At 40.2% G+C, this 13,258-nt stretch overlaps 1 protein-coding gene across 2 annotated transcripts in view; it reads right to left on the bottom strand.

The window, feature by feature from the left end:
- Nucleotides 1-9,011, bottom strand: part of PBK (PDZ binding kinase) — a 29,537-nt gene extending 20,526 nt beyond the window's left edge. The window contains exons 1-2 of one of the 2 annotated variants that reach the window (XM_081237510.1): nucleotides 8,845-9,011; nucleotides 4,621-4,698 (exon numbers count right to left, since the gene is read on the bottom strand). In XM_081237510.1, the coding sequence (XP_081093636.1) occupies nucleotides 4,621-4,678 (58 nt within the window). In that variant the 5' untranslated portion in view covers nucleotides 4,679-4,698; nucleotides 8,845-9,011. The remainder of the gene's footprint in view (nucleotides 1-4,620; nucleotides 4,699-8,844) is intronic. The other variant, XM_081237509.1, reaches the window with a different exon arrangement.
- Nucleotides 9,012-13,258: the final 4,247 nt, after the last annotated feature.

The following is a 13,258-nucleotide window of genomic DNA, read 5'->3' on the forward strand; positions in this document are numbered from 1 at the left end:
GGCAAAGTCTTGGAAAGCAATTTGACACTATCTATCCTAATTTTAAATGGATACCCTTTGACCAAGTCTACTTTTAGAGCTCTATCTGACAGTAACACTAAAGCAGGGGGCAGTAAACGGCCTGTTTTTGTATGGCCCACAAGCTAAGCATCGATTTTTACATTTTAAAAGCCTTGTTAAAAAATAGATAAAGAAGGTCTCTTGGTCAAATCCTTAGACTTCATGACTCTCTCTTCCAACATGGCCCAAGACAACTCTCCAAACACCATGGCCACGAAGTGTAGACACAGCTGCACCAAATTCACAGAAGACCAACTGAAAATCCTCATCAATGCTTTCAACCAAAAAACTTATCCAGGTTATGCTACCAAACGAAGACTTGCCTTTAATAACACTGAAGAGTCTAGAATACAGATTTGGTTTCAGAATCGAAGAGCTAGGAACTGATTCCAGAAAAGATCAGAACCTGAGTAGGACTTAGAATCAAGCCAAGACCAAGATCACCCTGAAAGAAGATTCAAAGTAGAAAAGACAGACAGTGTCATATCAGCTACACTCCTCTCAATTACACACCCTCATCAAGGCATTTATGGACAGCCGTTATTGTGGGATTGATTCCAGAGAGCAACTTGCTAAAGAAACCAGGGTTCTAGAGTCAATAGTTCAATTCTGGTTTCAAAATCGAAGATCTAGATTCCATGTCCAGGAAAAAAGAGAAATTGAGGAGGCCTTAGAATAAAGACAAAACCAGGGACAAGATCTCTGAGTTGAGAAAATTCAAAGTATAGAAAGTAACTACACAGAATGGCACCAATCTCACTAGTGACTGTCTTATTTCTCTGGAGCCAAAACAGGGGAAACAGAGAGATAGATTCAGTGTACTAGATTGTCATCAGTCTGGACTCCAAATCTCTCTCTCTTCCTGGGAACATACCCTTCTAAACACACCTCCAGCTTCTCCAGGAGCTGAGCCTTTCGGAGACGGTAAACAGGACTTCAGGAAGCAGTGACAGATATAAGGCACCACGCAGCCCTACTGACTTAACCTGGATCCAGAGTTCAACAGATTTCGAGGACAATAAAATAAACTTTTTAATATCATTTTTCAGCCATCATAGTAATGACTGATTCAGGCAAAAATCATTAAAAAAAAGAAGAATATAACAATAGGGTTCCTATGTGGCCCACAAAGCCTAAACTATTTACTATCATATATGCATGCATATACATGTGAATATTGGAATGTGATTTGTGGTTGCAAAAAGACAAAACAGCCTAAGTACTCATCGTTAGAGTCATAATTATAGTATATCTATATTACAGAGTATTATACAGTCATTAAAAAAGATGAGATAGAGGAGTCCTACTTTTGCTAAATGAACAATTAACTGCTCCTGGAATTGCCATCTTGTCATGACAACTAGAAAGTTTGACAAGATATAATGGTCTTCAGATACTTGACAATTGGCAGAGCAGGACTGTAAACTCTGAGAGAAGAGAAACAAATGAGGTGAGTCATATCACTGACCTAACTTACTGCTTGAAGGCAGTTTCCAGGCTGCAGTGCAAAGAAACACAGCAGAGGCCTTGTCAAATTGAGGAGATGGAGATAGAGGTCAACAAGATTTAAGTAGCTAGAATTTGTGGAATAGAGAACTAAAGAGGGAGCCAAAAAGTGGGAGAAAAAGCTCAAGAGATCTGAAAAGAGGTCTCTCTTTGAGTGTCTGGCTAAGTACTTACCTGCACATACAATGGACAGAACCCCCCAAAGCTGAGGAAAGCACCAAACGCAAGCAATAGGTTAAACAATTACCAGAGATTATACAGGTCTAGGAATAGTTCAATTACCATCAGCCAGAGCATGGTAACTCTCACAGAGTATTGAGTAAAGTCCTCTAAAGAGTCACACTTAGTGGTACAGCTACATTTTAGCCCATAGAAAAAGTTTAGAACAAAGCTTACAAGCAAACCTCAAAAGAAACAAGCTAATGTGCAGGTAACCTAACTGGACCATAACAAAACCACACACCCTTCAAAGGAATAACAAAATCCAGCACTCAACAACATTAAATGTCCAGCAGCCATAAAAAATTACTAGGCATGAAAGAAGCAAGAAAATATGGCCCATCTCAGGAGAAAAATAAACCAACAGAAACATACCACAAAATGGCAGTGATGTAGAATTAGCAGATAAGAACCTTAAGATATAATCTCCAAAATATGCTCAATAATGTAAAGGAAAATGTGAGCATAACAAGGAAAGAAAAAGATGTAAAAAAAGATCCAAATGGAACTTCAAGGAATGAAAAATACAACGAATAAGAACACCACCTTAGAGAAACAGAAGAAAAAGTAACTAAATTTTAAGATGAAGCAACAGAAACTACCAAAAATGAAGCACTGAGAAAAAGATCAGGAAAAAAATAAAGAAATCATCAGTGAGCTATGGGACGAGAGCAAAACAGTAGGTTTAAATCCAACCATACAGAATTACATTAAATGTAAATGGTCTGAACAGTGTTGTCCAATAGAACGTTCTGTCTTGATGAAACTGTTCTATATCTGTGTTGTCCAGGAAGGGAGCCACTAGGCACATGTGGTTACTGAGCACTTGAAATGTGCCTAGTAAAACTGAGGAACTAAATTTGTAATTTAATTTTATTTCATTTGAACCTAAATTTAAATTGCCACATGTCGCTAGTGCCTAAACATTCCAATTAAAGACAGAAGTTGTCAGAATGGATTAAAACAAAACAACACATAACTACATGCTGTCTATAATAAACTCACTTTAAATATAAAGATATAAATATGGTAAAAGTAAAAGGTTGGAAAACATATACCATCAAAACACTAATCAAAATAAAACTGGGTGGCTCTATTGATACCACATAAAGTGGACTATGAACAGAGAGTACAACAATAACCATTCTAAATGTATATGGTACCTAATAACAAGTTTCAAAATACGTAAAGCAACAACTGATAGGATTGGAAAAAAGACACATCCACAATTGTAGTTGGAGACACTCCTCTCTCAGTAATAGAATAAGTAAACAGAAAAATCAGTAAGGATACAGAAGACTTGAACAAAACAACATAAACAAGTCAACCGGCTTGACCTAACTGACACTTATGGAACACTGCACCCAACAACAGCAGAAAACATCTTTTCAAGTGCATGAAACATCCACCAAGATAGATAAAACTCTAGTCAGACTGATCAAGAAAGAAAGAAAGAAAATATAAAATACCAGTACCAGAAATGAAAAAAGAGATAGCACTACAAATCCTACCAACATTAGCAGGGTAATAAGAGTGTATCACAGATAACTTTATGCCAATAACTTTGACAACTTAGAATAGACAAACTCCTTGAAAAAACACTAACAAAGCTTACATAGGAAGAAATAGATAACCTGTAGAGCCCTACATCTATTAACTGTGAAGTCACAGTTAAAAATCTTTCAACTAAGAAAACTCCAGGCCCACACAGTTTTCCTGGTAAATTCTACCAGTTAAGAAATACTGTCATTTCTACAAATACTCTTCAAGAAAAAGAAGAAAACACTTCCCATCTTACTTTATGAATACAGAATACCCTGATACCAAAACTAGACAAACACTCCATACAGTCAATATCTCTCATGAACATAGAAAATATCAGCAAATTGAATCAAGCAATACATAAAACACATTATGGCCAAATTGGCTTTACCCCAGGAATGAAAGGTTGGTTTGAGATTTAAAAATTAACATAATTTACCACATGAACAGTTTAAAAAGGAAAACTTTATCTTAACAGATACTGAAAAAGCACTTGACAAAGTTCAATACCCATTCATGATAATAACCAGGAATAAAAGGAAAATTCCTCAACCTGATTAAGGGCATCTGGGAAAAACCTACATCTAACATAATACTTCATTAGGAACACGGCAAATATGTCTTCTCATACCTCTTTATTCAAAAATATACTGGAGACAGTGCCGTAAGGAAAGAAAAGAGCAATAAAGTAACACAGACCAGGAAAAAAAAGGAAAACTGTCTTTATTCATCTACATTACCAACTATGTACAATATCCTAAGCAATCTACAAAAAAGCTAATAGAATAAGTGAGTTTAGTATGGCTGCAGGACACAAAGTCAATATTCAAAAATCTATACACTAAGAGCACAAAACATTTTCTCCTGTGTTATCTTCTAGAAATTTTATAATTTTGGCCATTTTTGCATATGATGTGAGCTAAGGGTTGATTTGCATATGGATATCCAATTGTTTTTATCTATTGAAAAGATTACCCTTTGTCCATTGAATTGCCTTGGAAAATACCGTTCCATGTATGAGAGGCGGAAAGGTAAAATAGTTCCTTAATGGTCCAAGTTAAGTTGGTTCTTCACCAGGGAGAACCTACAAATCTGTTAGAATGTCAATAAAATTAACTCAAAGATGACCAAACTCTGGCCTATAAAAGAAGTCTTATTTCTTAAGATCAACATTAGAAAGACGACTTATGCTAAAATTGTTCATGTGTGATAGATAATAATTAAAGGATCAAACTATAATAATACAAAGACATTTCTGATAGCAATAACAAAGAAGAAAGGTTTATATCTTACCAGATTTCCTTTTTTCAGATAATCTGCTTGGTGTCTTGAAATCACTGGTTTCTTCCATTGTAATAATCACTCAAGGTCCTATGATGAAAATAAAGAGAAAGTTACACTTCAGTTATAAAGAATACATCTTTCATTCATGAAGAAAAAAATTCCTGTAATACTATCACTCATTTACATAAAATTTGAGAACTGAAAAAGACCATGACAAATATTTAGTCTGATTTTATTTACAATGAGAAAACTGAAACCCAGAGAAGTATAATCACATACCCAAGGTCATGCTATTACTGACAGTGGGTTTTTTGTTTTAGTTAAAAAATAATAGATGCCCACGGTTAAAAAACAAAATCACCTAGTACCCTCCCACACTTCCTGGGGGTAGTTATTAAAAGGTCTTTTACGTCCTTTTAAGAGATTGGCTATGTAAGCAGCATTATTCATAATAGCCAAAAAGAGGAAACAGAAATAGCTATCAGATGATGAACGGATAAACAAAATGTGGTATACAATACACACAATAGAATATTATTCAACAGAGTACATAGTCTAATATGGAATATTATTCAGTCATAAAAAGGAATGTAGTACTAATATACACTAAAACATGAAAGAAACTTGAAAACATTATGCTAAGTGAAAGAAGCCAGACACAAGAGGCCACATATATGATTGCTTTTATACAAAATGTCCAGAAAAGGCAACTCCATAGACAGAAGATAAATTAGTAGTTGCTATGGGTGGGCTAAGGGGAAGAGAGAATGTGGAGTGGCTGCGAGTGGATGTGTGCTTTCTTTTCTGGGGCGACGAAAATGTTCTAAAATTAGGTAGTGGTTTAATATATTCAATTCTACTCCAAAAACCACTGAATTGTACACTTTCAAAGAGTGAATTTTATGATATGTGAATTGTATCTTAATAAGCTATTATTTTAAAATTGTTTTTGAAAATAAAATGTACATACTGCATACACAAGCAAGTTAATCCAAGCTTTTTATTTCTTCTGTAACATATTTCTTAAAAAATTTAAATTCATTTTTCTTTTTTAAAAAAGTTAGGTTCCATATTAGATTTACTATAAAGCAAACTGTTCCTACATGTCTATAAGCTTGTTTGGATTGTCTGTAAAAAACTGGCAGGTAGAGAGAACATTTGCTTAAATGTTGCACAGAGTCCTTAATATCCATTAATAGATAGCATCTTTAAAAACTCTGTGCTAATAAAAAAAAATCGCTCAAAGGCCCTGCTTTGTCTATTAATATGAAGCCTATTCATTTTTTTAAATGTAGCTACAATCACCACTGTCTTCAGATTTGCCTGAATTCAGAACACCAACAATCCCCTTTTCATGCCAAATATACTAATTTAATCAAGGGACGTTCAACTACAAGGAAGGAACAAGTTTTTCTGGAACAAGTTTCACATCTTTGGGAAAGGATAAACTATTTTTAACAGAGTGGGTTCAGGAGGTATTTCTACCTTGGAAATAATTTCCCCCGTGAGATTCTGATTCCCCTTTTTCCATCTCCATTTTTCCTCACAGTAAGTTGTGAGGGAGCATCTCAATGAGTTTCTAAGACTTCTCTCTACCTGTGGGAAGCTAATCTTCGTTCATTCAGTCAACTTATACTTATGTAGCATGTACCATGCACCAGGTACTGTTCTAGATACTGGAGACACAGCAGAGAACAAGACCCAAACAAACAATAAGATAAATATATAAGATGTTGACATATAGTCAGGGGAAACATACACCAAGTGAAGGGAGACAAAAGGGCTTGAAATCTGTGTTAGGGTAGTCAAGGGAGGTCTCCTTGAGGAGGTGTCATTTGAAGGCAGTGAGGGAGCTAGCCCAAGCAAGTACCTAGGGGAAGCCTGCCGGACAGAGGAAGTAATGAACCCAAAGGTCCTGAGGCAGAAATGTTCAAGGAAAAGCTAAGCGGGCAGAGCTAGCAAGAGGGAGAAGGAAATGAAGTCAAAGTTTGGGGATGGAAGATGGCAAATCAAGTAGAGCATTGTGGCCATAACATCCTTGGCTTTTATTTAGAGAGCTTTAGTCACAATAAGGATTTCAGCTTTTAGTGAGAAACGGGAAGCTATTAGAGGGTTTTGAGCAGAGGAGGTGAAGTGGTATACTCCATTTTATGTTCCACCAGGATCACTATGGCTTGTGGTTATTAACTGAAGAGAACAAGGGCAGAGGCAATCGGACCAGTAAGATGGCTATTTCAATAATCAGGAGAGATAATGGTGTCTTGGATCAGGATAGTAGCAGTAGAGATGGTGAGAAACGGCTGGGTTCTGGCTGTTCTGAATCTGGAACCAGTAGGATTTCCTAATGCTTGGTTTGTTGTTAGGAATGAGAGAAAAGTCAAAGATAGCTCCAGGTTTTCAGACTGAGCAACTGAAAGAACAGAGGTGCCACTACTGAGATCAGAAAACCAATTCTGAATGCCTGAGTCTGACGTCCAAGTAGAAATGTGAAATAGACAGCTGGATATCGGTCTGGAATCCAAGCTGAAGATGTGTATTTGTGGGATATCAGCATGTATATGGTATTAAAGCCAAGAGACTGGATAAAATTACCTAGGAAGTATGTATAGATAGAAAACTGAGAGCTCTGAGGAATCTCAACTTGAGAAATGAAAAACAAACAAAGTAGCCTGAGAAGGGGCCAGAAAAGCAGGATGCAAATAAGGCCGGCAAGAATGGTATCCTGGAAATCTTACTGCCTTCTATGTCTCACTGCCTTTCCCCCCTCAGCATAAGGCAGATTTGATATTGAGATAGACTAGGACCTCGGATCTTTTACCGGAGTGCTTGCACTTGCACCTGGGGCAATTATGACCAATAAGATACCAAAAGGCCACAAACCAACTGCCACTTCTGAGGTGCCAAGAGCAAAAGCAGGGTACTGTGCATGATCCCTGCACACCACCGCCAAGGGGGTGGGCAGACCACCTAAGCCACGCCTCTGGCCCCACCCACCCATCCGCCCCCAAGCTCATTCTATTTAAGGAACCAGCCCACCCTCCCCAGGGAGCGAGCAGGGGCACCTGTTACTTGTTTTTGCTCCCTCATGCTACAGCATGAGTCCCAATAAAGCCTTGTCTGAATTCCTTATCTGGCCTCTTATCAATTTCTATTGATAAAAGAATTCAAGGACCCCAGTCGGTAACAATAGTTAGAAACAGCACGAGTGTTAAAAATAAAACCTCCCTTCAATTAAAAACACCTGAGTTGGACTTCCCTGGTGGTGCAGTGGTTAAGAATCCGCCTACCAATGCAGGGGACACAGGTTCGAGCCCCGGGCTGGGGAGATCCCACAGGCCGCAGGGCAACTAAGCCCGCGAGCCACAACTACTGAAGCCCGCGTGCCACAACTACTGAAGCCTGTGCGCCTAGAGCCCGTGCTCCGCAACAAGAGAAGCCACCGCAATGAGAAGCCCGCGCACCGCAACAAAGAGTAGCCCCCGCTCGCCGCAACTAGAGACAGCCTGCACGCAGGAATGAAGACACAACGCAGCCAAAAATAAAATAAATAATTAAAACTTTTTTAAAAACCTAAGTTTAAACAGAATCCTTTTAACATTCCATTACATTCTAGGTTACTCTAGGACTCAGTCCCACCTTCTACTCCAACCTACTTGCACCTAAATATATCCTATCCATTCCACAGATGTCTGAGGCAACTTTTTTCACTACTATACAGTTTAGGCTTTACTCTACTGATAAATGGCTTCTGGCCACTGGCCCTAACTCTGTTTTAAATTCTGTGTATATTGTATGTACACATTATATATAAACTGCTAAATTACCATACTAATCTAAATCAAAAAGTTCTTAGGAAGCATCAAATTGTAAACATTTTAGATGATGATACATTAGAAATGCGAGTAATATGACTGTTGGCAGAACTGCATAGTTTGTCGAACAACTATAGGGTATTTTTAAAAAGTCAAGGACTATTTGAGAAGCAATACTAAAAAGTGGACAGCAAGCTAATCAACAGGCCTACTGGATCAGATATCAGTAACTTTTGGACCCTAGGACTAAACAAAAATACTGGATAAGATAATTCCCAGTTCAACGCCATATTCCCAACGTCTTCCACCTGCCTTCCAGGCCCCCAGCTGTCAGGAAAGCAAACGCAGAGGCCTCGGCTCGGGGTGGGGCGACCCCCGGCCAGGCCCACGAGCGGAAAGGGCCCGCAAAAGCTCTCCTTACCGGAGCCGCGCGGTGGGACGAGACGTCCAAGCCAAGGCTGTCTTGAAAATTGGTCCCGAGTGGCCTCCGACAACACGCCGCGACCGCCTGTACTGCCCACCTGCCAACACGGGCCCTCGGTAACTGTCGTTGCGATGGGAACCCGCCCGGCTTTCAAAAGCGCGCGCACCGCGCTTACGTCTGCCGAGAACTACGGGGTGCCGCGAAGGACATACCAAGCCGTATTCGCCGTTACTTTCTTTTTTTTTTTTTTTTTTGCTCTTTCCATTTTGCTTAGCGATCCCTTTTACTACCTAATTGGGATGATTTGAAGCCAAATTAAAGGAAGAGAAGCGCAGCAAAGGACAAACTGATTTTTACAGTCACTGTCAGCCCTTCAGAGGGACAACTCTAGTTAAAAAGAAAACATATGCCTGTACTTAGGCTGAACTTCTTCCCCAATTACGAACACTGCGCCCAGAATGTGTAATGGTTATTACATGCTTTTTTTTTTTTTTTTTTTTTTGCGGTACGCGGGCCTCTCACTGCTCTGGCCTCTCCCGTTGTGGAGCGCAGGCTCAGAGGCCATGGCTCACGGGCCCAGCCGCTCCGCGGCATGTGGGATCTTCCCGGACTGGGGCACGAACCCGTGTCCCCTGCATCGGCAGGCGGACTCTCAACCATTGCGCCACCGGGGAAGCCCCTACACGCATTTTTTTTTAAAGATGTTGGGGGTAGGAGTTTATTAATTAATTTATTTATTTTTGCTGTGTTGGGTCTTCGTTTCTGTGCGAGGGCTTTCTCTAGTTGTGGCAAGCGGGGCCCACTCTTCATCGCGGTGCGCGGGCCTCTCACTATCGCGGCCTCTCTTGTTGCGGAGCACAGGCTCCAGACGCGCAGGCTCAGTAGTTGTGGCTCACGGGCCTAGTTGCTCCGCGGCATGTGGGATCCTCCCAGACCAGGGCTCGAACCCGTGTGCCCTGCATTAGCAGGCAGATTCTCAACCACTGCACCGCCAAGGAAGCCCTTACATGCATTTTTATTACAGATTTATATGGCCTCTAAACACTGTACCTAAAAATTGATTAGCCTCGAGTAGCAATCATTTTTGGCTGAGATGAAAAATAGATATTCAGAAATTTTGCTAACTTATAATCACCACATTCATTTCACAACAAATATTTAGAGAGCATCTACTATATGCCAGGTGTGTGTTGAATGCCCACTGTAGAGGATATACTACAGTAGTCACTAAAAGAGACACACAAGACGATCAAGTCACAGAAACCCCTGCTGCTCAGGAGGATCTTAGAATCTATGCGGTGGGGGAATGGGGGAAGGGCGGGGAAGTACCCTAAGAAAGAAACACACATACAACACAACACAATACAAAACAGACTATGATGTAGGTTACTATGATCGTAAACCACATTGTTATTTCAAATGAGGAAACTATGGCCCAGAGAGGTTAAGTAATTTGCCTAAAGTCACAAAGCTACTGAATGGTTGAGCCAGGACTTGAACCCATGTTAAACTTGGACTTCCTCTTTAACAAATGTGTTCAAAACGTCTTCCTCCTTACACACACATACACACCCCTCCACCTCCAGGGCCTTCCCATTTTTGGCCACTGTCTCCTAAGCAGAGATGGTCTCATTGCACCTTCCCTCTATTCTCATTCTAATTTTTTTTTTGCGGAGACATAGTATAGACCTCATCGTCTTTTTAAAAAAAAAAACCTATAATTTTTTATGCTTTTTATTAAGTTCTACATTTTTACAAGCCCTCTGTTTTCTATTCTTATGGCTAATAAAGTCCTGCCTAAAGCCAGAGGCTTAGAGCTTCTTAATTAACCGCTGCCTGTGCAAAGTTAACTCTAGGGAGATGAGGATATTGACACAGGTGTAAGATGAGGCAGAAAATATTCACAGGAATGAAGGCCCTTGGGTAAAGGCTTATAACCATCCTGTTCCCCATCTTGTAACTACAAAAGTACCTCCAGAGATTATCTGAAGAAACATCTGAACTTCACAAGCTTAATGTTATTGCCTATGAAGTGTAACCACTAATCTCAAAATCTTGCACACCAGTCAGTTGTCATGGGAAACAGCTTCCAACATGAACGGGTTATTTCTCCCAGTGAGTAAATAGCCTGGATTTCTTGGCTTAGGCAAAAGAGACCCAAACTCTGTATTTGACTGTTGGCTGGTTATGCCCAAAGGAACATCTGCATCCTCACCTTTTTATGGCGTAAACTCCAACTTCTGCTCCATTCAGGGCCTCCCCTTTTGAGCCGAGTTTAAAGGAGAAAAAAAAAGGATATTAACTTTTTTTTCCCCTTTTCTACTGCTGATACATTTCAATTCTCTTTGAGGCCATATGGATGCTGGTGATTGGCTAGAAGAATGGTGGGAACGTTTAGGGAAGAGGAAGAAAAAAGTAAACATTTCAAAATTTCATCTTGTTACCTCTGTCTATCCAACAAGTCAACATGTGCCTAGGGTGCTGCTCTGGCATCCTGAAGCCACTGGGTCCACAGCTGAGGCCACCTGAGTGCCCCCCCCCAAATATGGTGCTTCTCTTCTGGGTCCCAGTTTTAGTGAATGGTGCCTCCATCTATCCCCACATCCTGAGCCAGGAGCTTCCCTTTCCCTTAACCCATCCAAGTTCTGACAACTCTTCCTTGTGCATCTCTTAGATCTCTTTCCTCCTCCTCATTCCACCTTCCTCTGCCTTGGACTATAAATTCTTATTTCTCTCCACTGATGACCCCAACAACCTCCTATTTTGCGCCCCCTGAGTCCAGTCACACCGTTCCTCCAGTTGATTTCCACATTGCTGCCTGGTTAATCTTCCTGAAATGTAGATCTGTAGATTGGAGAAGGTAGACAATAAATGAGTGATTAAAGCACTTGCAGATGGTGGTCAAGACTGTGGAGAGTGCATGCAGGCTGCCGTGATAGAGAATAATGGGTGGTAATATAGAGGAGTCCACTCTCATAGCGTAGTCAGAGAAGCTTTATCTGAGCAGCTGACTTTAAACTGAGATTTCAGGGATCAGAAGGAGCCAGTCGCATGAGGAGCCAGGGGGAGAACCTTCCAAACAGAGGGAAAGGCAAGTGCAAAGACATTGGAGTGTTTGGGGGACCAAGAAGAAGGTAGGGTGGCTGGGACATCATGGGAGGTGGGTGAAAGTGACCCAGGATGAAGCTGGAGAGGTAGGTGTCCTCTTAGTGCAAGAATAAGCTATTGAAGAATTTAAACAGGAGAATGACATGGTCTGATTTTTAGTTTAGGAGGATCACTCTGGCTGGAACATTTTTTTTTAAATGATGCTGGAGAAGTTGGACATCCATAGGCAAAAGAAAAAAAAAGGGAAAAGGAAAAAAGAAGAATCTTTACCTAAACCTCACCTTATAAAAAAATTAACTGAAAACAACATTATCCACACCTAGATATATATACAACTGAAATGCACATATGTGCACCAAAAGACATGCACATAATTGTGTATAGCAGCATTATCTGTAATAGCCAAACTGGGAAACCACCTAAATGTCCATCAAGAGAAGAAAGGCTAAATAAATGGTATTATATTCATGCAGTGGAATACCATATACAGCAATGTCACTGTCTGCACCAACTGGGGTTAACCTCACGGTGTTGAGCAAAGAAGCTAGATACAAAAATATAATACTTCATAATTTCATTTATAGAATGCTCAAAAACAGGTACTATGAAACCATACTATTTACAAGTTTAAACTGGCAAAAAAATTTTTTTTAAAAACCACCGAAGTGATGACCATAAAAGTCAGGTTTGTTGTCACTTAGGAGGAAGGGGGTGAAAAGTGACTGGGAGGAGAACAGGAAGTGCTCCATGAGTGCTAACATTCTAGCTCTCTATCTGGGTGATGCTACAGGAGGGTTTGCTTTGATAAATCATTGAGCCGAATGCTTTGTTCTGAGTGCTTTCTGTATTTTTGTCATATTTTACAACAAAGCAGCTTTAAAAAAAAAAAAAAGGAAAGGAAGGAGAAGAAAGTGCATGATGGAAGATGAGCCTGGGAAGTTTGGCTGTACATTGGACATAGTAAGTGGGCTCTGGTGGTAAATTTGAAATTGCCAGTGAGATGTACTCAGTGCAATTTGGAAGACAGAAGTGGGACAGAACCCCTTTCCTGCCCTTTCACCTATGTCCCCTGGCAAGCAGAGTTGTGGGGCTTGGGGTTTCAGTAGGTGTGTTCTAGTGCCTGGTCACTTACTCTGTGGACATTGAAAGACACCTGCAGTGGCAGTGGTGGTCTCTTGACCCCTGGATCACAGCTATGGTGAATATCCTTGAACATGACATTCCCAGCCTCAGCTTCCTGCCTGGAAATAGGCACAGATATATAATCCTCATAAAGGGAAGAGGGAGAGTGAATAACACGAAC

Source organism: Mesoplodon bidens (assembly GCF_964165515.1).
Source record: "Mesoplodon bidens genome assembly, chromosome: 6".
Taxonomy (NCBI): Eukaryota; Metazoa; Chordata; class Mammalia; order Artiodactyla; family Ziphiidae; genus Mesoplodon; species Mesoplodon bidens.